Source organism: Capra hircus, chromosome 13, assembly GCF_001704415.2.
Source record: "Capra hircus breed San Clemente chromosome 13, ASM170441v1, whole genome shotgun sequence".
NCBI lineage: Eukaryota > Metazoa > Chordata > Mammalia > Artiodactyla > Bovidae > Capra > Capra hircus.
This window is the reverse complement of record NC_030820.1, coordinates 30,688,681-30,714,930: the sequence shown is the minus strand read 5'-3', so window position 1 is coordinate 30,714,930 and position 26,250 is coordinate 30,688,681. Positions and strand designations below refer to the sequence as shown.

General features: G+C 39.9%; 1 protein-coding gene across 1 annotated transcript in view; it reads left to right on the top strand.

Annotated features, from left to right (window-relative positions):
* The window catches only part of CUBN (cubilin), a 272,327-nt gene that overhangs the window by 175,237 nt on the left and 70,840 nt on the right, over nucleotides 1-26,250 (top strand). The window contains exons 38-48 of the mRNA XM_005687978.3: nucleotides 873-1,057; nucleotides 3,042-3,234; nucleotides 4,331-4,528; nucleotides 10,465-10,611; nucleotides 12,281-12,471; nucleotides 12,628-12,811; nucleotides 14,737-14,911; nucleotides 16,508-16,686; nucleotides 18,122-18,331; nucleotides 19,221-19,361; nucleotides 21,128-21,309. Of these exons, the coding sequence (XP_005688035.2) occupies nucleotides 873-1,057; nucleotides 3,042-3,234; nucleotides 4,331-4,528; nucleotides 10,465-10,611; nucleotides 12,281-12,471; nucleotides 12,628-12,811; nucleotides 14,737-14,911; nucleotides 16,508-16,686; nucleotides 18,122-18,331; nucleotides 19,221-19,361; nucleotides 21,128-21,309 (1,985 nt within the window). The remainder of the gene's footprint in view (nucleotides 1-872; nucleotides 1,058-3,041; nucleotides 3,235-4,330; nucleotides 4,529-10,464; nucleotides 10,612-12,280; nucleotides 12,472-12,627; nucleotides 12,812-14,736; nucleotides 14,912-16,507; nucleotides 16,687-18,121; nucleotides 18,332-19,220; nucleotides 19,362-21,127; nucleotides 21,310-26,250) is intronic.

Genomic DNA, 26,250 nt, shown 5'->3' with positions numbered 1-26,250 from the left:
TCAGTGATGGCTTCCAGAAGGTGTCCTACAAACTAGGAAGGATAGCAGTGGTTTCAGTAATGCATTAAGAACAATTTATTTATTGTCTCTGTGGAATTACCTTATAATGTATTAGAAAAACTAAATTATATATGAATGGCTCATAAAGAGCCAGGGAGAACGTTCTCAGTAGCTCTAACATTCTTTTAAGCTCTAGTGTCTGCCTAATTTTAAGTTAAACTTTTTTATGATAGTGTGTTAGTTTTTTTTTAATTATATTTTGGTTTCAGTTTGGTATTCTTATGTCAAATGTGTTTCATTTGATGCCATAAACTCTATTGTCTTCTAATTAAAAACATTTAGTATTACTTAGGTACTCCTAAGTGCTCAGATGTTATAACAGGATATTTTTCTAATAAGATAAAGTATGAAATATTTTTACTTTCTAACTCAGCTTTTTCATAATGAGTTATTCTACATGTGATACAAAATGTCAGTTTCTCTTTTATAATTTTAAAACATATGTTTCATTCTTTTGTAAGACAAAATAAAATAAACCAAAATTATAGAACAGGGCTGGTAATGCCCCTTCCCTTGTCTCCAGGTCTCCTGGGGTCTGGGAAACCCATTTTACATGAGAAGCTATTGCTTGTTTTCACACTGAGGAGCCTTCCAAGGAGATGGAATTCCATTCACAATATCAACTCTTCTCCAAGGAATTAATAGATAGCAGAGAAACCGCAAGGGAAGCAGTATTTCTTTCAGTTTTGAGAAAAGAAATTACAGTCAATTAAAAGTTCATCCTTTTCAACACCCCTTGCCTTTTGTCTCTTTCATTTGATTAAAAAGCTGTTCTAAGTAGGTCTGATTTACTACCCTGTTTTCCTTCCTAGTATTTGGCAATGATAACATTGTGGGAACGCATGGGAAAATTGCCTCTCCCTTGTGGCCTGGAAATTACCCCCACAACTCCAATTACCAATGGACAGTGAATGTGGAAGCATCTCAGGTTATTCATGCCAGAATCTTGGAGATGGACATGGAGGGCACACTTAACTGCTATTATGACAAATTGAAGGTGAGTTTTTAAGAGCAATTAATGTTTATACATTTTGGTGAATTGCTATTGGCAATGATAGATACAAGTTATTGTCTATTAAGCATTTGCAAATCATAGCGGATGGTCTACCCTACACCATGAATAACCCTGCTAGGTTACCCAAACAATGGTAATTCTGGTACTATATTTGTTAGTTTTGATTCTGTAGCTAACCTTTTTCAGCATTATTGTAATTTTTTTGTTGGGCCTGTCTGCTGCTGCTGCTGCTAAGTTGCTTCAGTCGTGTCTGACTCTGTGGGACCCCATAGATGGCAGCCCACCAGGCTCCCCTCTCCCTGGGATTCTCCAGGCAAGAACACTGGAGTGGATTGCCATTTCCTTCTCCAATGCATGAAAGTGAAAAGTGAAAGTGAAGCTGCTCAGTCGTACCCGACTCTTAGTGACCCCATGGACTGCAGCCTACCAGGCTTCTTCGTCCATGGAATTTTCCAGGCAAGAATACTGGAATGGGTCACCATTGCCTTCTCCGTGGGCTTGTCCAAGCATGTATATTTATCTTAATTAAGTATTTATCCTATTTTATATCCCATTACTGAACTGACCCTGTTCATTCTTATGTTAGAGTGCTAAAAATTTGAACAATCATTTAAAAATAAGTATAAGTACTTATATTTAAGTATAAAAGTTGTGGTGATCATTGCCATTCAGACATTCGCTACTGTACCAATTCCCGAAGCACTATCAGATTACTTTTCATCCAGCTTTATTGAGATATATTTGACAAATAAATACTGTGTATATTTAAGATGTACAATTGGGTCTTTTCATATATGTACACACTATAAAATAATAATCACAATCAAGCTAGTTGACACATCGATTACCATGTTCTTTATTTTTGATAGGATGAGAACACATAAGATCTGCCCTGTTAGCAAATGTAAAGTGTTACAACGAACTGTTATTAGCTCTAGTCACATTGCTCTACTTTACATCTTTAGAATTATTAATCTTGCACTACTGAAACTTTGTACCCTTTGACCAGCTCCCTATTTCCCACTTGCCCATCTCCTGGCAGCCACACTCTATTTCCTGCTTCTATGGATTTGACTTTTTCACTATCAGAATCTTGAAGGCCAAGATGCCATCTTATTCATTTTAGGCCCGCAGTGCTTCACATAGGATCTGGTACTTGATCGATGCTCAATATGTTGGACAGAATTATCAGATAATTTGAAATCTGAACTTATATAACAGTTTCAATTAAGAAATTTATAGTAACACTTGTAACAAATTTATTCAAATTATTTACAAGATGGAGGGAAGGACGTAAAGTGTAATTGGATAGCATCCATTCGTGGGTGCAGAAAACTAAAGGTGCTCAAGACTATGTATTTGGAAACTGTCACAAAAGATATCTCTAACTAGGTAATCTAACATTTTGAACCAAATGAAAGAGGCTTCTTGAGCTTTGAGTATGCTGAACCCATGCAACCTGTGATTCTTCTGTTGTTGCCAATTCTGCTTCTTTACTTCTTTGGAAAGAAACTCTGTTTCTTTACTTACCTGTGGACAAGTGAGCTCCTTCAGGACTCCTGTCCACTTCCTCTCATGAAACTTGTCCTTTTTCTTGTTACTTTTCCCCGTTCTTCCCAATTCTTCCCTTTGAGGCCCCAAAGCACATTCAGCAAGCACTGTTGTGCAACCATCTTGGTTGTTACTTTTCTACCCACAAACTTTACTGTAAATCGTATAGTGAGCTACATCACATGGAGCATGTTTATTAATGTAATTCTGCAGGAATGAAAAATAATTTTAAAACAAATTTAATTGTTTGTAATCATATTTTGTATTTCATTATACTGTCTTTTCTAAACTTTTATGTAATGTTTGCTTATTTATGATAAAATTATAATAGGTTATCCTTTTGACTTTCTATTTATGAAGAAAATGGAGGCAATTCCCTAAGTCCAATGCTTTGTTCTCTGTCTTTTCCATGCAGATTTATGATGGGGCTGGCATTCACTCCCGACTGGTTGGAACTTACTGTGGTACCCAAACTGACTCTTTCAGCTCCACTGGAAGTTCTCTGACATTTCAATTTTCTTCTGACTCTTCGATCTCAGGGAGAGGATTCCTTTTGGAGTGGTTTGCAATGAATGCCTCTGTTGGACCTTTACCTACCATTGCAACAGGTCTGTCTGTGTGGTAATAAATGGCATTCTTTATAGGGGCTGATATGTGTAGACTAATATCTCCAAGATTCCTACTAATAAAGGCCAATACACAAATGAATAAGAATAATAATTGCAGTCTCAAAACCCTTCCTCCGTATATTCAGGTGTTCTTTTAATCTCATAAATACATAAAGATTACATGTTTATTCCAAAAAGTGCTGGTTGCCCATTATATTTTCTTAATAATTAGGGGCTTAGAAAAACATTTATTTTAATTAACTAATGTATTTGGCTGCTCCAGGTCTTACTTGCAGAACATAGGACTGTCCATCTTTGTTGGTTGTGGCTCGTGGGATCTTTAGTGGTGGCATGTGGGATCTTTTTTTTTTTTTAAGTTGGGTATGTGAATCTAGTTCCCTGACCAGGTATTGAACCCAGGTCCCCTGCACCAGTAGTAGAGTCTTAGCTGCTGGACCACCAGGGAGGTCCTGATAATTGAGAGTTTGATATCCACAAGACATTACAGTTATACTTTCTAGAGATCACTTTAGAGATCTCTGAAAGTTTTGTCTGCAAATACCTAGGCACACACACACAATAGGTAAAGATCAACTGATAGAAATATTTTCCTCTGTATTAAATATCCTTTATTTTTCCTCTGTTATTATGAGTGTGCCTTCAGAAATGCTTTGCTTGGTACTTAGCAGGTGGTAAACTGTCTTGTTTCAAGGTAAAGGTGGCCTAAATTGTAAGCTTTTATTTTATTTTCCTGCTTTAAAGATATGTTAGATTCCCTCAGTAAGCTGTGTCTTGGGAAACTGTTAAGCAACTGAATGACTACAACAGTATGGGCTTACTTTATGCTTAACAAAAAATAGACACTCAGTAACTGGGTGAAGTGGCAAAATGATGGTGAAAAGAATAGAATACAATGTGTTTTTCTTTAAAAATTATGGAAATCACAGCATCTGAATTAGTGTAAAAATATTTATAAATTTCTTTGAGAAAATTGTTTGAATTTGGTTGTTTCAGTATAGGATTGTGGTTTTAAAGTTAAAATGCTACCTTCTTTTCTACCAGTGCTGTTTCAAAGCTGTTGCTTTTCATTCTGCAGGTGCTTGTGGTGGGTTCCTGCAGACAGGAGATACTCCAGTCTTCCTCTACTCCCCAGGCTGGCCTGAAAGCTACAGTAATGGCGCCAACTGTATGTGGCTCATCCAGGCTCCAGATTCTACTGTGGAACTCAACATCCTTTCCCTGGACATTGAATCTCATAGCACATGCAGCTATGATAAACTTGTGATAAGAGACGGTGAGAAACATTCACAAAGTAAAATAAAGCAAAAAACTTTCAACCCTGACATATATTTAGTTACATTCAGTTATAATCATACTTGTTTACTGCCTTCATCCAGTTTGTATGGAATCATGAGATACTAGAATTGGCTACATTAATGCAGAACACAGGCTTCCCTGGTGGTTCAGTGGTAAAGAATCAGCCTGTCAGTGCAGGAGATGCAGGTTCGATCTCTGGTCCAGGAAGATGCCCTGGAGAAGTAAATGGCAATCCACTCCAGTAATCTTGCCTGAAGAATCCCATGGACAGAGGAGCCTGGTGGGCTACAGTCCATAGGGTCGCAAAGAGTCAGGCACAACTTAGCAACTGAACAACAACAATAACAACTACAGAACATAAGGACAATATTAAATTGCCATAGCAAGATAATTCACACACTGCACACTATGTCAGGGAGAGCATTAGGAAACATTACATCTGGTTTAAGAAGGAAATTATAAGCTGAGTTTCCAGGTTGTGCTGCTTTCTCATTTAAAGGCTATGGAAATCAATCTTGATGGGTTATATCTATGGCTTTAAGATCCAAGTATGAAAAGTACTTATAATTTCAATGTATTCAGTTTTCCATGTATACTGAATCTCTGGCTAGAATGGGTTGAAAAGTGAAATTCACTCAGTTGTGTCCAACTCTTTGTGACCCCATGGTCCATACAATCCATGGAATTCTCCAGGACAGGATACTGGAGTGGGTAACCTTTCCCTTCTAGAGAGGATCTTCTCAACCCAGGGACTGAACCTAGGTTTCCCGCATTGTAGGCAGATTCTTTACCAGCTGAGCTACCAGGGAAGCCCCCAGAATGGGTAGCATTAAGGGCTAATAGTTTTTGTCTTTTCTTTGTAGTTATGCTAGACAGGGAATGAGAGGTGTGACTAATGCTTTAGTGAAAGATGTACAGAGTTGTAACTTTGCGATCTGCATGGAACAGAGGAGAAGAGGGAGGCCGTGTCCTCTTGTCAGTGTTTCTTACTGTTTGGTCCCCAGACCAGCAGGATCAACATCACTTGGGAACTTGTTAGTGATGCGCGTTCAGTGGCCCACCCCAGATCAACTAAACTGGAAACTCTCAGATGGGTTCTAGATCTGTCTGTCGTCAGCGTCAAGATCAGGGTGAGGAGAGTAAGACAGGACTGGGCAAGTACAGAGGCAGATCCTGTCTTCATTTAAAACTGGAGTATTTTATTCACCTTACCTTTCATTTCCATTTTTGAAAGATTGCACTGAAATATTTTTATTTTTATTTCTGAGGTCTTTGACGTCTTCTTGAATTTTGCCCCCATTATATCTACTACTGTGGGCAAGAATCCCTTAGAAGAAATGGAGTAGCCATCATAGTCAACAAAAGAGTGCAAAATGCAGTACTTGAATGCAAGCTCAAAAATGACAGAATGATCTCTGTTCGTTGCCAAGGCAAACCATTCACTATCACAGTAATTCAAGTCTATGCCCCGGCCAGTAATGCTGAAGAAGCTAAAGTTGAAGAAGTCTATGAAGACCTACAAGACCTTCTAGAACTAACATCCCAAAAAGATGTCCTTTTCATGATAGGGGACTGGAATGCAAAAGTAGAAAGTCAAGAAACACCTGGAGTAACAGGCAAATTTGGCCTTGGAGTACAGAATGAAGCAGGGCAAAGGCTAATAGAGTTCTGCCAAGAAAATGCACTGGTCATAGCAAACACCCTCTTCCAACAACAGAAGAGAAGACTACACATGGACATCACCAGATGGTCAACACCGAAATCAGATTGATTATATTCTTTGCAGCCAAAGATGGAGAAGCTCTATACAGTCAGCAAAAACAAGGCCAGGAGCTGACTGTGGCTCAGATCATGAACTCCTTATTGCCAAATTCAGACTTAAATTGAAGAAAGTAGGGAAAACCACTAGACCATTCAGATATGACTTAAATCAAATCCCTTACTATTATACAGTGGAAGTGAGAAATAGATTCAAGGGATTAGGTCTGATGGATAGAGTACCTGAACAACTGTGGATAGAGGTTCATGACATTGTACAGGAGACAGGGATCAAGATCATCCCCAAGAAAAAGAAATGAAAAAAGCAAAATGGCTGTCTGAGGAGGCCTTACAGATAGCTGTGAAAAGAAGAGAAGTGAAAAGCACAGGAGAAAAAGAAAGGTATACCCATTTGAATGCAGAGTTCCAAAGAATAGCAAGGAGAAATAAGAAAGCCTTCCTCAGTGATCAATGCAAAGAAATAGAGGAAAACAATAGAATGGGAAAGACTAGAGATCTCTTCAAGAAAATTAGAGATACCAAGGGAACATTTCATGCAAAGATGGGCACAATAAAGGACGGAAATGGTATGGACCTGACAGGAGCTGAAGATATTAAGAAGAGGTGGTAAGAATACACAGAGGAACTATACAAAAACAGATCTTCATGACCCAGATAATCACAGTGTTATGATCACTAACCTAGAATTCAGACTCAAGTGGGCCTTAGGAAGCATCACTACAAACAAAGCTAGGAGGTAATGGAATTCTAGTTGAGCTATTTCCAATCCTAAAAATTGATGCTGCGAAAGTGCTGCACTCAATGTACCAGCAAATTTGGAAAACTCAGCAGTAGCCACAGGACTGGAAAAGGTCAGTTTTCTTTCCAGTCCCAAAGAAAGGCAATGCCAAAGAATGTTCAAACTACCGCACAATTGCACTCATCTCACATGCTAGTAAAGTAATGCTCAAAATTCTCCAAGCCAGGCTTCAACAGTACATGAACTGTGAACTTCCAGAAGTTCAAGCTGGATTTAGAAAAGGCAGAAGAACCAGAGATTAAATTGCCAACATCCGTTGGATCATCAAAAAAGTAAGAGAGTTCCAGAAAAACATCTAATTCTGCTTTCTTGACTATGCCAAAGCCTTTGACTGTGTGGATCACAACAAACTGTGGAAAATTCTTCAAGAGATAGGAATACCAGACCATCTGACCTGCCTCCTGAGAAATCTGTATGCAGGTCAGGAAGCAACAGTTAGAACTGGACATGAAACAACAGACTGGTTCCAAATCTGGAAAGGAGTATGTCAAGGCTGTAATTGTCACCCTGCTTATTTACCTTATATGCAGAGTACATCATGAGAAATGCTGGGCTGGATGAAGCACAAGCTGGAATCAAGATTGCCTGGAGAAATATCAGTAACTTCAGATGGGTGGTGATACCACCCTTATGGCAGAAATCTAAGAAGAACTAAAGAGCCTGTGGATGAAAGTGAAAGAGGAGAGTGAAAAAGTTGGTTTAACACTCAACATTCAGAAAACTAAGATCATGGCATTTGGTACAATCACTTCATGGAAAATAGATGGAGAAACAGTGGAAACAGTGACAAAGTTTATTTTTTGGGGCTCCAAAATCACTACAGATGGTGACTGCAGCCATGAAATTAAAAGACTATTGCTCCTTGGAAGAAAAGTTATGACCAACCTAGACAGCATATTAAAAAGCAAAGACATTACTTTACCGCCAAATGTCCATCTAGTCAAAGCTATGGTTTTTCCAGTAGTCATGTATGGATGTGAGAGTTGGACTATAACGAAAGCTGAGTGCCAAAGAACTAACTGATGCTTTTGAACTGTGGTGTTGGAGAAGACTCTTGAGAGTCCCTTGGACTGCAAGGATATCCAACCAGTCCATCCTAAAGGAAATGAGTCCTGAATATTCATTGGAAGGACTGATGCTGAAGCTGAAACTCCAATACTTTGGCCACCTGATGCAAAGAACTGACTCTTTGAAAAGACCCTGATGCTGGGAAAGATTGAGGGCAGGAGGAGAAGGGGACAACAGAGGACAAGATGGTTGGATGGCGTCACTGACTCAATGGACATGGGTTTGTGTAGACTCCAGCAGTTGGTGGTGGATAGGGAGGCCTGGTGTGCTGCAGTTCACTGGGTCACAAAGAGTCGGACACGACTGAATGACTGAACTGAACTGAACTAGGAGTGCAGGCTCGGCATTATCGGTTTTATTTCCCAAAAGATGCAAGAAGCATAGAATTTTCTATGAATTTCCTAGTTATTAAATTTTGGCAATTGATGAAAAATGCTTCATAGCATTTTTTTGGACCAAACAAACATATTTGCTATTGGCCCACAGGTGTCTAAAGTGCATTTTTGTGTCTCCTGTATCCCCTCAACCATAGACCCCCCGCCTGCTATTTACAGTGAGGAAAAATCAAATGGCAGAGCATCTTTGCTTTCCTGCTGGGCAGTAGGTGAAGACTCAGGTCAATCATATAAACGTGTTTAGATGGTAAGCCATAACTTTCTACCTTTTTCCTATCAACAGTCTCCTCTAAGCACATTGCCCAGAGGAAGTATCATCTTTCCTCCTTTTTTTTTTTATTCTTTCCTTAGAAAAAAAATGAAAATAAATAAACCCAACTCAGTCTCATTGAAAGATAAAATATATACTTGTGAAATAAAGCTTCAAAATTTTCTGATGCAGATAATTAGAAATTAAGTCAACAGATTTGGGCTGAAATATATAGCAAACTAGCATAATGAAGATAAAAATGCAAGAGGAATTACAGATAAACTTCTGAATGATAAAATAATGCATAGTTACCAGAAGTCAGAACTCCTCTAAGAATGCCAGGTGTTTATACTGTGCCACTACATTCGGGAACTTGTTTTCTAAACTAGCTAGTAATGTGTGAGTTTTAGGTTGTAGTCAATGTCAAAAAAGAATCATTTTGCTAGTTGAGTGAAAGGGTCAATTTCCTCATGTCTTACATTTTATTTTTATGTATTTTTTAAGTTTGAAATCATTAATTCTATGCCTTAGGGGAGAAAAAGCAATGTATTTTCCCAGTCAAAGCATCCAAGTCTGTTATAATCCCCTTTGCTCCATTCAGGCTTTAACTGAAACAGCTGTTTTGATCAACATTTAAAATTGAGAGAAGCCAAAGGGAAAAGGGCCATGGGGTGACCCAGTCCTCACTGGTGTTTCTGGAGTGCACACTTGCTGACACTAGCTTTTTTTTCATCTTCTGCACGTGGACAGAAGTGTGTTCTTTGAATGGCAGAACAAACAATCAGCAGCCAAGAAATGAAAAGGGAAAAGAAAAATGCTCTGCAGGTGAAGGCACACTTCTGGGCAAATGACCTTAGAACAGCGTCATTGGATCTGGAGATGAAGAATCAGACGTTTTGATTTTTGGATACTTGACCTTCAGCAGTCAGAATAGCTTAGTTTAGTGTCTGATGCACACATCAGCACTGGTCTTCAATTATTTCCCAATCTCACCTCCTCTTGTTTTGAGTTTTAGTTCCAGGAAGACCTGTCAACCAGTGTTTGAAAAGGCAGTGGAACTGGCAAAGAAGTCATTATTAAAAAGTGTAAAGAAAAAGGCAGGCAGCCCCACTACAAACCACAATGATGTAACCCCCAGAGTGTACCTGTATCTGATAATCTCGTTGTCTCCTAAGAATGAGGGTGTTTTGAGAATAATGTATGAGCTGCTTCTCCTGGGTTGCACTGGTGGTGGAGCCGACTCTTTTTGAAAGTTTTTTCATTGGAGTACAGTTGATTTACAATGCTGTATTCGTTTCAGGTATACAGTAAAGTGAATCAGTTATCCATATATGTATATTCACTCTTTTTAAGATTCTTTCCCCATATAGGTAATTACAGAGTATTGAGTAAAATTCCCTTTGCTATGTATTAATAGTAGATGTTTATTGGTTATCTGTTTTATATATAGTAGTGTATATACGTTAATCCCAATCTCCCAATTTATTCCTCTCCCCTCCCCTATGGTAACCATAAATTTGTTTTCTACATCTGTTTCTCTCTTTCTGTTCTGTAAATAAGTTGTGGAGGTGACTCATAAGACAGCATGTTGTCACACTGACATTTCCTTTCCTTGGTCATAGGAGACAACAGCATGGCCCAGGAGCTAGCCGTTCTCTGTGGCAGGGAGGTCCCCGGACCCATCCGGTCAACTGGAGAGTTCATGGTGATCCACTTCACCTCGGACATCAGTGTAACTGGGGCAGGCTTTAATGCGTCCTTTCACAAGAGTAATATATTCTCTTAATTTGTTCTAATTCATTTCATCTCACCTCGCCTATCTCTTGCTGTCCTCTAACATACTCTGCTCGTTTTTCAATGCCAAGACACAGATTGTAAGTCAGAGTGCACAAGTCTCTGCCTAGCCTCTGGGGAGGAGGGGTTATCCTGATGTCATGTACTACTGCTGCTGCTAAGTCGCTTCAGTCATATCCGACTCTTTGCAACCCCATAGACGGCAGCCCACCAGGCTCCACCATCCCCAGGATTCTCCAGGCAAGAGCACTGGAGTGGGTTGCCATTTCCTTCTCCAAAGCATGAAAGTGAAAAGTGAAAGTGAAGTCACTGAGTCATGTACAACTCTCAGCCACCCCATGGACTGCAGCCCATCCATGGGATTTTCCAGGCAAGAGTACTGGAGTGGGGTGCCATTGCCTTCTCCGTCATGTACTAAGTCCTGATCAAAAAAACAAACAACAAAAAAACTGGTCACACTGTACAGAAGGATCTCCGCCTTCAGTTTTCTGGGTGGGGCATCTTCTCTCCATAGTAAGTCTAAGAGGAAGATGTCTCAAACAATATTTCAGCCCAGGTGATGGCTGGAACCAGAAGACAGTGCATATGCATAACCCAGCAGGGAAGCGATAAGTCAGAGTTATCCTCAGTCTAGGAAATAACCAGTCAAGGTAATACAGGAGAAATCGTTGTAAATCCCTTGGTTGAAATGATTCATTTAAAGGTTGTCAGGAAGAGTTTGCTGCTCTTAAAATATGAATTTGGTGAGTCCAAGAAGATGCACAGGATATGGGAGGCTGTCATGTCGAGTATGATCAAGAATTTGAACACTTGACAAAATGTGAAGTCCAACCATCATTTTCAACCCAAACTGGATTAAAGTTAAAGAAGTAGCCTACAGAATGTGCAGTATCTGAAGATCCCCATATTTGTAACTGAAAAACATAATTTTAAAGTAGATTATCAATCTAGACATTAAACATGAACATTTCCCCCACTATTATGTATGGTTATTAGAGAGTAGGGAGCAACTGAAAATAAATGATTGCCCTTACAGTCAAGGTGGGCTGGCTGTAGAATGGTTTAAGACAATGGGCTTTGGAATTAGATGGACCTAAGGTAAATTTCCACTGCTGCATTTTAACTGGTGGTGTGAGCCCTCTGCACTCACTCACTGATGCTCCAGTGGGTCCCTGATAACTGGCAAATGACTGACTTCGCTTAGGATGTCGCGCTCCCATTTCTGTCAGATCTCTGCTCAGATATAACTACAGTTACGTGGCCTTCTCTAACTGCTCCAGACAATATAATTCCATTTTCCCACTCCCAATTCATCTTTGTAAACTTATCACCACCTCACATATTACATATGTGTTTGCTGTAAGTCTGACTTGTCTATAAAGGAAGCTTCATGAAAGTTAAGGGATTTGTCTCTACTACTGACTTCTACATCCCTATCTTACTAACAAAAGCACAGTGAGGACCCAGGAGCATGTGCTCCATCTGTACTTGTTGTGCTCATTGTTTCCAACATTTTGGTCCCAAGTGGGTTTCAAAGCACATTTCTATTGCCTACACTTTGAAAATTCTCAAGACAAACAGGAAAAGCACCAAAATCCAGTTGCAAGTGTTATCTAAATGCAATCTTTGTTTCTTCTTGGCAAGGTTGTGGTGGATACTTGCATGCAGACCGGGGGATTATCACGTCACCCAGGTACCCTGAGACCTACGCACCCAATCTCAACTGCTCTTGGCATGTCCAGGTCCAGAGTGGCCTGACCATTGCTGTCCACTTTGAACAGCCCTTCCAGATTCCAAACCGAGACTCCTCTTGCAACCAGGGGGATTACTTGGTGGTAGGTCTTTTTTGCTGCTTTTTCTAATTACTTTTTCTACACACTTCATAACAAAATAATGATATTTTTTCCTTTTGGGCTGTAAGTTGATAAAACCCGTATACCTTGTCTTCATCAGTATGAAGGTAATTGTGCAATTATAATTTGTCTTTCCAGCTCAAAAATGGACCTGATCTTTCTTCTCCACCCTTGGGTCCCCTTGGAGGAAATGGTCGTTTTTGTGGCAGTCACCCTTCGTCCACTCTGTTCACTTCAGATAATCAAATGTTTGTTCAGTTTATTTCTGATAATAGTAATGAAGGGCAAGGATTTAAGATCACATATGAGGCAAAGAGTTTGGGTAAGTATTTTCACTGAGAATTTTGTCTATACTTCCCTGCAGTTGCTTGGTCTTCCTTGTTTAGATAGATTTGAGGAAAAAATATGTAGGTTTTTTTTTTCCTGAACTAAGAATAATGATGTTGTTAAGAATAACTACCTATTATCAAGCACTTACTTTGTGTTGGATACATTGCTACCTCATCATGACTACATCTTTTCGTTGTTCCCATTCTCTAGATAAGATGAGGCTTAGATTATGTAAGAAAATGAATGAACTTCTACATGAGTATAAGTTGATCTGATCTTAGTGATCCCTGAAATTCCCTATACTTTTCCATTATAAAATGTCTAATTATAAGTTATATTTGGTTACAGAAACCTTGTAAGAATGATAATTACATTGTTTTGTAATCATTTGTATGCTTCTTTTTAGATGAATGTATAATCCTTTGATTCTATTATTACCCATCTAATTATATAGTACAGTAATGATCTGACTTAATTACACTTGATTGTAATTGTATTTAATTCTGCTGTAATGATTTGATTTTTGTGACATTTACTTTAGCTAACATTTAATTTAATAAATAAGTAAACAAGCTTCCAAAAAAAGAGGGAGCAGTGTCAGTAGAGAGTGAGTCTTTGGTCCCTTAAAATGAGATAATTCTAATTTCAGTTTAATCCTATGACCTCAGTCTCAGATTCCTGGATATATTTCAAAATATATATTCATCTAAATGAAGCCATATGTTTTATGGCACATTCTCTAAAATATGAGAATTTAAAGCATCAGCATAATTTCCTCCTTTAAGGAAATGGGGAGAGGAGAGGAAATAAATATCCACCAGCTGACATAGAAAATCATCTCATCCCTCCAGCAAGTTCCATGACCACCAGGAACATCCTTTCCTCTCTTCCCAGCACACATAACTCTGGTGCTTGGAGGGAGACTTTAACAACACAGCTTTGTAACACCAGCAGCACCACCTTCTAGGCAGTGAGTTTCTTTTCCCTTGCTGTCTCCACGTTCAGCTTTGCTGCTGAGTTGTGAATGGTCAGGATTTCACATGGTCCTGAGACTTTACAGAGTCCTAGTGCCTCGTGTTTAGTAAGTAGACCCAGAGCTCTGCTTTTCCATCTTTACCCAGATAGACTCGGTTTTGAATTATATTTTCAAAGTCAATATTTAGTGGCAATTCATATACATTAAGGGTCTATTTGCAAACACTATAATTCTGTTGTTGTTTTGTGGGTCCCCTATTCATGAAAGAATGGTTATCACCACTTCCCCATCTTTCTGCCTTAATATTAGACTTAAAAGTCTTTTAAGTCTTTTAAGATTTCAAAACTGGTTGCAATATGATCACTCTTGTTGATATCACTTTTCTGATTCAAGCATCTCCCCCAACGATAGTCAGCTCTACTTCCCCCTGTCTTTCCACCACACCTACTTCTTTGTCACTCTTGTTTCTCAGCTTTTAACACATGTTATTCAGTGAACAACTTTTGGAATCAAATTAGCCTCATTCTACACCATCATCCTCCAAGAACATCCTTCTATATGTTCAATGAGATTTCTGTGTCCCTGTGCTTGATGCTTTCTTTGTCACTGGATTAACTGATATTTTAATTTATTAATTGAACATTTACAAAGGGTTTCACACTGTGCAAACCACCAAACCACTGTATAATTGATTGGCTTTCAGAAGGAGTGAAAGTTCTGCTGAGAATATATGGTTTAGCAAATTAAAAAATGACACACGTGGTAGCTCTCTTGATAGCAAGTTCTGAATGTATTCACTTAAAAAGAAAAGGAGGATAATTTTAGATGAAAGGAAATTGAGATTGGAAATACAGATAAAGAGACTTTTAAAAATGAAGGTGGCCTTTGCGTGCATCCTCTTTCTCCAGACTGTAGACTGATTTCCCTGTATTTCCTGACAGCCTGTGGGGGCAATATTTACATCCATAATGCTGATTCTACTGGATACGTAACCTCCCCCAACCACCCTGACCATTATCCCCAGCACGCTGACTGCATTTGGCTTATAGCTGCTCCTCCCGGGAAACTCATACGACTGCAGTTTGAAGGCCAGTTCGGTATCGAAGTAACACCCAAGTAGGTCGCCTCTGTTTAATTTTCCTGCTATCCAGAGTCAGTATTTATTTTCAGCTGTCACATTTAAGAACAGTTTCCTACTGCTTTTTTGTCTTTTCTAGAAGTTTTTATGGAAATGTAGTTCATTTACAATATTGTGTAAGTTTCAGATTTATAGCAAAGTGATTCAGTTATATATATATATATAATTTACATTCTCTTTCATGATAGGTTATTATGTGATATTGAAAATAGTTCCTTATGCTATACAGTAGGTCCTGGTCCATCTGCTTTTCTCAGCAGCATTTACTGCTAAGGAAATCTAGGGATGGGGAAGAGAAATGTTAACACCTCAAGCTGAAAACCTTGCTTGCCAGTCACCCTCCCATCAGCTGAGCAGATGATGTAAACAGATACCATCCCTCCTGACCCTGTGCACATCCTCCAAGAGACTCGGAGGACGGCTGTCTGAGATTTATGTCATCTTTTCTTCCTCCCACAGGAAAAATAGAGTGTCTCTGGTAGACAAGTATTTATTTGCCCAGCCTCATACTCAGTGTCATAAATGATAAAATGCCTCTTTAACAAATGGAAATTTGTGACACCAGGGGTCACCAGGGTTAGAAACAGGATTGGAAATAAGGACAGTCCAATTTCCCAATCTCTGTTTAATAAGAATCATTAAAGATTACAAACCAGAGAGTTTATGTCTTGCTATGTTGAACACAAAGAGATTGAAAAAAGGTCTGTATTTTTCTCTTAGTTTAACAAAAGCATGCATACACTTGTATATATGTGTGCAAAGCTTAGGTACGAGAGCTTTTGTTTACCAGTTCTGGACTCTTGATATAATGCCACTGTCCCCTCACTGAGCATTAATTGGCTGGTTGACTTTCTCAAGAAAGATTGGGTAAATACCTGTCCTCTGTTATGGACACAGAATTCTGGCTGAGATTCTCCATAAGCTCCGTTTACAGAGCTGTCAACAGAGTTCATCTTTGTCTCATGAAATGTGTCGTAACATCATGTGAAACAAAATACTTGGGTTCTGAAACTCCTAGGGGTTGATTTTGGAGCTTCTCTGCTGGCTCAGTGGTAAAGAATCTGCCTGCCAATGCAGGAGAGGCAGGTTCAATCACTGGGTTGGCAAGATCCCCTGGAGAAGGAAATGGCAACCCACTCTAGTATTTTTGCCTGGGAAACCCCGTGGACAGAGAAGCCTGGCCAGGGTACAGTCCATGGAGTCACAGAGTTGAACATGACTGAGTGACTAAACAAATACATGTACAACAAGGGGTTGATTTGAGAATGACTTTTACATTTCTAAGACTAACAGAATGTGGAAGGTGAGTAAATATCCTTCAGTGTGGTAAATATAAAACCTGTCTTTTTGAGCTCCTAACTGGAGTGTGTTATGTCTCAGAAAAATATTATACAGCATTTTGAAGTGACACACCACTTCTATAGACTCTGTTGTGGTGTCTATGCTATGATGTGTACCTGGTGCTACAGAAATAATGATTTCATTATGCCCTTAGAGAAAGTGAAGTCTTTCTTATCAAAATATGTCAAGGCCATTGACTTTACAAATTAAACAGAATCTTCTTTCCACTTTAGCTGTACGTCCAATTACCTTGAGTTGCGAGATGGAGTTGATTCAAACGCACCGATACTTTCCAAGTTTTGTGGGACATCTCTGCCCATCAGTCAGTTGTCCTCAGGAGAGGTGATGTATTTGAGATTCCGGTCTGACAACAGCCCCACTCATGTGGGATTCAAAGCCAAGTATTCTATAGGTAATGACATTTCTCTATTCAATAAGAAAGTAGTGACAGAATGATTGCATTAAAACTTCTTAAAAAATCCTGCCATTTTTAAAGAAGTCTATCTGCCTAATTTTAACAGTTATTTTAATGATATAAGTAAGGAATGTGAATGTTTAAAACCACAAAGTCATTTATCAATTTTAATTTTTACTTTAATTTCCATCTTAAAACACTTTCTTTGTACACTTGAATATTTTTATTTTTCTCTTAATTTTTATATATTCAGTTAAATTCTAGTTTCTTCCTCTTGTCATAAAATATGTGTAATGTCACTTTAGATAGTAAAACTGTTTAGCAATCAGATGGCTAGTTTTTAGAACCATGACTTTGACCTCCTCAACATTAATGGATAATCCGAGATGTTTTTCCCCTAAATCTCTAGCAGCAAGTCATTCACTCAGTGTTTCGATTTCTTTCCCTTAAAATATAAATAATAAACATGCATTCTGAAGATGCACTACAAGATGGTCACAGTTACATAGAATTTAGTATCTAATAGGTCTGAACACAAACCAAACATATTTGATACACTCAAAACTCAAAAAGCCTAGTCGTAACAATATTTAATCTATACCATATGTCTTTTATAGCCTGAGGAAAATTGTATATAATTCAGTCTGTCACATCCAGCTGATAAGAAATAATAGGATAGCAATTTTCAAGGCCCTGAGGTACCCATCACTGCAGTAGCAAATTTATTTGATAAACTAGAAATCACAGGCATAACTAATCAACCACAGCATCATTTCTAGTTGAGCTTAAACTCAGTCTACAGAATCACCAACCCAGGCTGCTGCTGCTGCTGCTGCTAAGTCACTTCAGTCATGTCTGACTCTGTGAGACCCCATAGATGCCAGCCCACCAGGCTCCTCTGTCCTTGGGATTCTCCAGGCAAGAACACTGGAGTGGGTTGCCATTTCCTTCTCCAATGCATGTAAGTGAAAAGTGAAAGTGAAGTCACTCAGTCGTGTCCAACTCTTAGCGACTCAATGGACTGCAGCCCACCAGGCTCCTCTGTCCATGGGATTTTCCAAGCAAGAGTACTGGAGTGGGGTGCCATTGCCTTCTCCAGGCTGCTAGGCAGCTCTTATCAATCTATCAGTTAGTTCTGGAAAGAAACCTGATTGCAGTTAGCAGCTATTATACAGTGTCCTGAGAGAATTCATGAGACATCACAGGATATGCCATTCAGCAGTCTTTCCATCTTCCCTTTCCCATTATTAGACTGGACTTGTGGTATCATTTCTCTGTACATCGATAGCAGATTTCACATAAGGAAAGCACATACTAAACATTTCCACCATTTTTTAAAACTTCACTTTATATTCACTTGGCACCAAAAAGCTTTTCAAGGTGCTGGCTGAATTTCAAAGAAACCGTAATAGCATATTGCTCTTTTTTGCAGCCCCGTGTGGGGGAGCAGTGACAGGGCAAAGCGGTGTCATCGAGAGCAACGGATACCCAACACAGCCATACACAGATGACTTATTCTGTGAGTGGCGTCTCCGGGGACCCTTGGGACACTATCTCACCATCCACTTTGAAGACTTTAACCTTCAGAATTCATCTGGCTGTGAAAGAGACTTTGTGGAAATCTGGGAAAACCATACATCTGGTCAGTGAAATATGTCTACTGTCTTTTGGGAGGTGTCTGTTTTCACCTGTTACTCATTCAGCCTCTGAAATACCCTCATTTCCAAAAAAGGCAGGAGTTTGTTTCTTACAGAAACAAAGAAGTGCAGATCAGTTAGCTATGGACTGTTCAGCGTTTCTCTTCCTCATTTCTTACCCAAGAAACAGTGGTGTCCAAAGCCCAGCGGTCATTGTAGAGCTTATCCTGGGACCACACTGAGAGAGCACTGTGAGAAGGCACCCTCTTCCCGGGGAGCCTCCAGGGCCACAGCTAGATATTTGAGGGGCATCCTGTAAGGGAAGGAGAGGAAAGGAGAATATACTGGGACCCCCCTGGTGGTCCAGTGTTTAAGAATTCACCTTGCAATGCAGAGGACACGAGTTTGATCCCTGGTCAGGAATTTAAGATCCCACATGCCACGGAGCAGCTAAACCTGTATGCCACAACTACTGTGCCTACACATTATGGAGTGGAACTAGAGAAGCCTGTGTGCCATAATGAAGACCCAGCACAGCCAAAAAAAATTTTTTTTAATTTTGAAAAAGGGTGGTACACCGTGGAAATAATGAGATGGATGCTTCCCACTCTGTCTCCTTGGACCATTTCACAACCAACTGAGCCAACCTTCCTCATTGTGCTGATGCTCTTGGTTCTACCTTGTTGCTGTTTTTGTCACTCATCTTCATATATTTGAATATATCAATTTGTATTCATGTTTGACCTACTTCTCTTGCCAGAGCTCACCATTTCTTCCTGGGCAGGGTCTTATCTATTATTATTTTCTTCGGGAATGCCAAGTATCTCAAGTAGAGGTTAAGTGGAATCAACCCCCTGGACTTACACATGCTTCATTCTTATTTCACTCTCACAGGTACATTATTGGGCAGATACTGTGGAAGCAGCATTCCCAACAGCATAGACACTTCTAGCAATGTTGCTTTGGTCAGGTTTGTCACGGACGGCTCTCTCTCTGCCTCAGGATTCAGAATACGGTTTGACTCCAGCTTAGAAGGTAAGTTTGTTGATTCATTAAAAAAATACACACACACACATGTATATATATCATGATCAGTTCAGTTCAGTTACTCAGTCGTGTCCAACTCTTTGCGACCCCATGAATCGCAGCACACCAGGCCTCCCTCTCCATCACCATCTCCCAGAGTTCACTTAGACTCACGTCCATCGAGTCGGTGATGCCATCCAGCCATCTCATCCTCTGTCGTCCCCTTCTCCTCCTGCCCCCAGTCCCTCCCAGCATCAGAGTCTTTTCCAAGGAGTCAGCTCTTCGCATGAGGTGGCCAAAATACTGGAGTTTCAGCTTTTGCATCATTCCTTCCAAAAAACACCCAGGGCTGATCGCCTTTATAATGGACTAGTTTGATCTCCTTGCCGTACAAAGGACTCAAGAGTCTTCTCCAACACCACAGTTCAAAAGCATCAATTCTTCGGTGCTCAGCTTTCTTCACAGTCCAACTCTCACATCCATACACGACCACTGGAAAAAGCATAGGCTTGACTAGATGGACCTTTGTTGGCAAAGTAACGTCTCTGCTTTTCAATATGCTATCTAGGTTGGTCATTACTTTTCTTCCAAGGAGTAAGTGTCTTTTAATTTCATGGCTGCAGTCACCGTCTGCAGTGATTTTGGAGCCCCCAAAAATAAAGTCTGCCACTGTTTCCACTGTTTCCCATCTATTTCCCATGAAGTGATGGGACCAGATGCCATGATCTTCATTTACTAATATGTATTATAGAAATACATATTACTGGATTGGCAAAAAAAATTCATTTATTTTTCCCATAACAGCTTACAGAAAAATACAAATGAACTTTTTGGCCAACCCATTATTTATATATATGTATCAATATATATGTATCACTATATATATATCAATACATAGATTTATATATATGTATATATGTATTGATATATTTCTGAGCAGCTATACTGAATAGACACTCTACTTAGGCATTGGTGTTAAAAAAGCTGGACAAGACACCGTGGCCCATGTCTCCTTGGACCTCAGTAGTCTAGCAGGAGGTAGACGGTAATCAGATGGTCATACCAATAAATGAAGTGTCACAAATGCAATCCGTGCTACGAAGCAAAGGACCTAATGCTGAGAGGGTGCGAGGAGGCGAGAGCCTTCACCACATCTCATCTGAAGGCCAGTCCTTTATTGCTCCAGTCATTTAGGATTTGTGTTCCAAACTCCCTGACAAGCTCAGGTGAAATAAAGACCTTGTCATGAAAAAACTGGATGATCATTTGAGCCTTTGCTTTCAGACTCTGACAGTTACTACACTTGCTGGCCTCTCATAGTTCTTCGGTCATGATGACAAACGGCTGCCAGTGCACTATCAATATGATCCATGGAAAGAAAGTGAAAGTGTTAGTCGCTCAGTCGTGTCCAACTCTTTGTGACCCCATGGACTGTAGCCCACTAGGCTCCTCTGTCCATGGAATTCTCCAGGCAAGAATACTGGAGTGGATTGCCATTCCCTTCTCCAGGGGATCTTCCTGACCCAGGGATAGAACCCAGGTCTCCCGCACTGCAGGCGGATTCTTTACCAGCTGAAGTACCAGGGAAGACCTATGATCCATGAAAGCAGAGATTAAGTATTAAATATCAGAAAGAGTCCTTGCATACTTACAATGATAAATAAGAGCAATAATTTTGTCCAGTGGGGCAATAAAAAAAAATGCTTTACTTTTGAGAACATTCCTTATAGGATCAAATTGGAAGTTTTCTTGTTTATGTTTTGTTTTCCCTTCAGGGTGTGGTGGGGATCTCCAGGGCCCCTCTGGAACATTCACTTCTCCCAACTACCAGAACCCTAACCCTCATGGCTGGATGTGTGAGTGGAGAATCACCGTGCAGGAAGGGAGGAGGGTCACCCTCACCTTTGACAGCCTGAGGCTGGAAGCCCATCCATTCTGCAGCAGTGAGCATGTGACAGTAAGTGTCCTCTGCAGCCAAGGGTATTATAGTCCATTGTTTAAGGAGCTTATTGACCCGTAAATCACAGTCAGAAAACTAGGTCAGGAATATTCCCCTGCGTGCAACTGTATCTCACACAAATTCTGAGTGTTTTAGATAAAACAAAGTCACAGTAAATGTTGGCCAAAATATTTGTAAAAGCTGTTTTAGGAGACAGTTATCTCAGCCTATGTCAGGGTCATGGGCAGGATACATTTTAAAGCAAATGATCGTTATATATGGAAAATCATTTCCGTTACATATGGAAAACAGAAAAGTTAAGCCTTCGGGTAGCAAATAACTAACTGGGACTAGAGTGACAGAACAAGCCACTGCCAAAAGTTTTAAGCAGATGGGTGAAAGTGAAAGTGAAGTCGCTCAGTCGTGTCCGACTCTTCTTGACCCCATGGACTGCAGCCTACCAGGCTCCTCTGTCCATGGGATTTTCCGGGCAAGAGTACTGGGGTGGGGTGCCATCGCCTTCTCCAAAGCAAATGGGTGATCCTGCCTAATTATTGTTTGCTGGCAGATGTCCGGAGGTTGCCAAGCCCAGCTTTGAGATTAAGAAAGCAAATGAAATCCCTGAGTGTGAACTGTGAAGTGACACATAGATGCATATATACTACATTGACTATGGATGAATATTAGTCTATTTCTCCACCCAGCTTCCCCTTTCTCCAGTCCTTGTTATCTCACTAAATAACTGATCCAGACTTGTGGCTGCTCAGGTCCAAAGCTTTGATGTCTGTTTTGAAGTCCTTTCTCTCTCACCTTATACTGCATCCATAAGCAAGTCTTGTTCACTGTATGTTTATAAGAAATCCAGAAACTAACCACTTCTCCTTACATCCACAACCATCACCATCACTACTCATTCAGATTTATTTCAATAACTTCCAACTGGTCTCCCTACATCCGCCCTTGTCTCTCTGCATCTCAACACAGCAGCCCATGTGATGAGTTTAAACCTAAATCAGGCCATGTTGCTTTCCTTGAAAATCATCTAATGACCTTTTATCTCACTTGGAGGGAAATCTGAAATCTTCACAATGCCCCAACTGACCGTGCATTATCTGCTGCCCCTTCCTTCTCTTATCCATGTTCTTATTTCAAATTCCCCTCCTCTCCAGCCACCCTGGCCTCCTTTCTGTTCTTTGATTTGGGCTACCATGTCCGTTTAACCACTTCCCATGTACTATTGCCTCTGCCTGGAATGCTCCTTCTCGCTCATTCACGCCCTTAGTCCATTCAGCGTCTGCTCAGATGACTAGATCTGAGAAGCCTTCCCTAAGTACCTTCATTAAATAGACCCCGCCGCACTCTGGCCTGGCCCTTTTCTTGCATTACTGGTTTCACAGTACTTCACAACAGCTCATAGTCCATGTATTTATTTGTTTGTATATTGTCTGCTGCCCAGACTAGAACATAAGTGCCGCTCACAGGGACGTGCCCTTAGCTTCGTTCCCTGATAAATCCCCAGTGCCTCACTCATAACAAACAGCGATTGTTCAATCAATCAATAGTTAAAGGACTGTCACTTTCCTTTTTAAAAATGAGCCACCTTTGTTTTCGTTTCATTGTTTCCTGCTGAATAGTGAATTTCAAAAATATGAAACATCGTGTGTTACTGTTTGTATTGCCCTAAAATAATCATATTCAAACTTCAGATTTTGCTTCTTAGATCTAATATCTGAAGGACCAAAATGTTGTCTTCTGTCAAATATTGAGAATTATGGAGCCCAGCGTGTTTTCTCTTATTTGAAAGCCAGGAAATTTTGGACCAAGTTTGCTTATTTTTGAAGGAACATTTTTCCTCTTGTTGAAGGAATAATACAGAAACAAGAATGAAGTAGAAAAAAATTTAACCACTCCCACTATACCATATTTTGAAGCATTTTCTTATGTATTTAGGTGACAGAAATTCATTTCTATACTAATTTTCATCAATTTTTTCTCAACATAAATGCAATGAATGCTATTGAATCATTTTTGTAGAGCTGAGAAAATAAAAAACATAAAAATACTTGGAATCCCACACAATCATTACTAAAATTTTGAGGTTTATGCTGAAAGTCTTTTTTGCTTTGAGATCATATTGAAACATAATCGTTAGAAATCTTACCAGCAGAGTACTCACATGCCCTATAGGAAAGATAATAAGAAAAGTCATAGTTTCAAACTCAGATAATAAAATAAAATTTACAGCATCAAGCACAAATTCTGAATCATGTCCTGCTTGTCATTTCCCCATCTCTGAATAATAAATGCCAAAGGCACCCTTTTCTACTCATTCAGCTACATCTTTTGATATTTATGTCATTATTTCAAAATAATATTCCTATGCTGCTACTTCTTTTTTTTTTTTTTTGTCTTAGACATTATCCACATCCAACTGTGGAAGATGAGGATATAACTGTCTTCAAAAACCACCCCAGGATCACCACAAATGTACATGGGGGTAGTCGCAATTCAGTTACTGCCCCAACTACCTCCCCAAATACTCCTGTCACTGATTTTGCCTAAATTGTTACTCAGGGTTTACATTAATATGACTATGAAAACATCACTCCCATTTAAATGAAGTATTGTGCTCTGGTACCATTTGCTTTTGATTTTCCAAATAATAATTGTGTCCTGTTTTACACTTTCATGGTTTTGTGTGTTGTGTGTGTGTTGTTTTCTATGTTCAGTTCAGTTCAGTTGCTCAGTCGTGTCTGACTCTTTGTGACCCCATGGACTGCAGCACGCCAGGCCTCCCTGTCCATCTCCAACTCCCGGAGCTTACTCAAACTCATGTCCATCATGTCGGTGATGCCATCCAACCACCTCATCTTCTGCCGTCCCCTTCTCCTCCCGCCTTCAATCTTTCCCAGCATTCGGATTTTTTTCCAATGAGTTGGTTCTTTGCATCAAGTGGCCAAAGTATTGGAGTTTCAGCTTCAGCATCAGTTCTTCCAATGAATATTCAGGACTGATTTCCTTTATTATGGACTGTTTGGCTCTCCTTGCAGTCCAAGGGACTCTCAAGCGTCTTCTCCAACACCACAGTTCAAAAGCATCAATTCTTCGGTGGTCAGCTTTCTTTATAGTCCAACTCTCACATCCATACGTGACTACTGAAAAAACCAGAGCTTTGACTAGACGGACCTTTGTAGGCAAAGTAATGTCTCTGCTTTTTAATATGCTGTCTAAGTTGGTCATTGGAGAAGGCAATGGCACCCCACTCCAGTACCCTTGCCTGGAAAATCCCATGGATGGAGGAGCCTGGTAGGCTGCAGTCCATGGGGTTGCGAAGAGTCGGACACGACTGAGCGACTTCACTTTCACTTTTCACTTTCATGCATTGGAGAAGGAAATGGCAATCCACTCCAGTGTTCTTGCCTGGAGAATCCCAGGGACGGGGGAGCCTAGTGGGCTGCCGTCTGTGAGGTCACGCAGAGTCGGACACAACTGAAGTGACTTAGCAGCAACAGCTAGGTTGGTCACAACTTTCCTTCCAAGGAGTAAGCGTCTTTTAATTTCATGGCTGCAGTCACCATTTGCAGTGATTTTGGAGCCAAAGAAAATAAAGTCTGCCACTGTTTCCACTGTTTCCTTATCTATTTGCCATGAAGTGATGGGACAGGATGCCATTATCTTAGTTTTCTGAGTGTTGAGTGTTAAGCCAACTATTTCACTCTCCTCTTTCACTTTCATCAAGAGGCTCTTTAGTTCTTCTTCACTTTCTGCCCTAAGGGTGGTGTCATCTGCATATCTGAAGTTATTGATATTTCTCCCAGCAATCTTGATTCCAGCTTGTGCTTCATCCAGCCCGGCATTTCGCATGATGTACTCTGGATAAAAGTTAAATAAGCAGGGTGGCAATATACAACCTTGACGTACTCCTTTCCAGATTTGGAACCAGTCTGTTGTTCCATGTCCAGTTCTAACGGTTGCTTCTTGACCTGCATACAGATTTCTCAGGAGGCAGGTCAGGTGGTCTAGTATTCCTATATCTTGAAGAATTTTCCACAGTTTGTTGTGATCCACACACTCAAAGGCTTTTTAGTCACTAATTCTTCCACACATTCCATACTCCAAGTGTATATTCCCACCTTATATGATAAAACACTGTTATCTGTTCCATTCATTTTCCTTAGAAATATCATCCTTGAGCCTTTGCCTATCAGCTGCAAGTCTGATTCCTACTGCCATGCTCAGATTTCCCTTCATCTTCATATTTGCAAGTTTCTTCATCCATCTCATGGACAGGATACCTGGCTTTATGATAATAAGTGTTTCCTGTTCTTGGTTAATTTCCTCTTCGAGGTAAGGCATAGCCTCTTGTGGTTCTCTAAGGACACAGGCATGGGTGACAACGCTTTTGAGTACATGTATATCTGTAATTATCTTTATTCTATCCTTGTTCTTTTGACTGTATTATGTATGTCAAATATATTAATCATAATTTTGAAACTTTTTATTGCTTTTTTTGGGAGTCAGTCTTCTTCAAGCCCCTCTTTCCTATTATATTGGTCTCTGACTTTTACATTGATTGTTTGCCTAAATGTCTACTGACCCTTGACTCTTCATTCCTATTTAAGTATTAAGTGCTAAAAGGTGATGGGAAGATCTCTCTGTGTGATTGGAGCCATCAACTTCTGGGCTTCATGGCCAGGGGTGTGTGGGGGGTCTTGGGGGGGTGGGAAGGGGGTTTCTGACCTTTAAATCAGGGGAAACCACAAATGTCATATTACAGGTCTTCCCCACCCCTCACCCCTGAGGTTAAAGCATCAAATAATCACTTTCAGAATAAATTTCTGAATCTTTAATACAATGTCCACATTCCTTTCTTTGAAATACATTTTTATGAGTTCCATGCTTGTATTGTTTCCTCTTCATTCTGCTCTGAACAACAGGATGTGGCTTGTCTTCTATTTA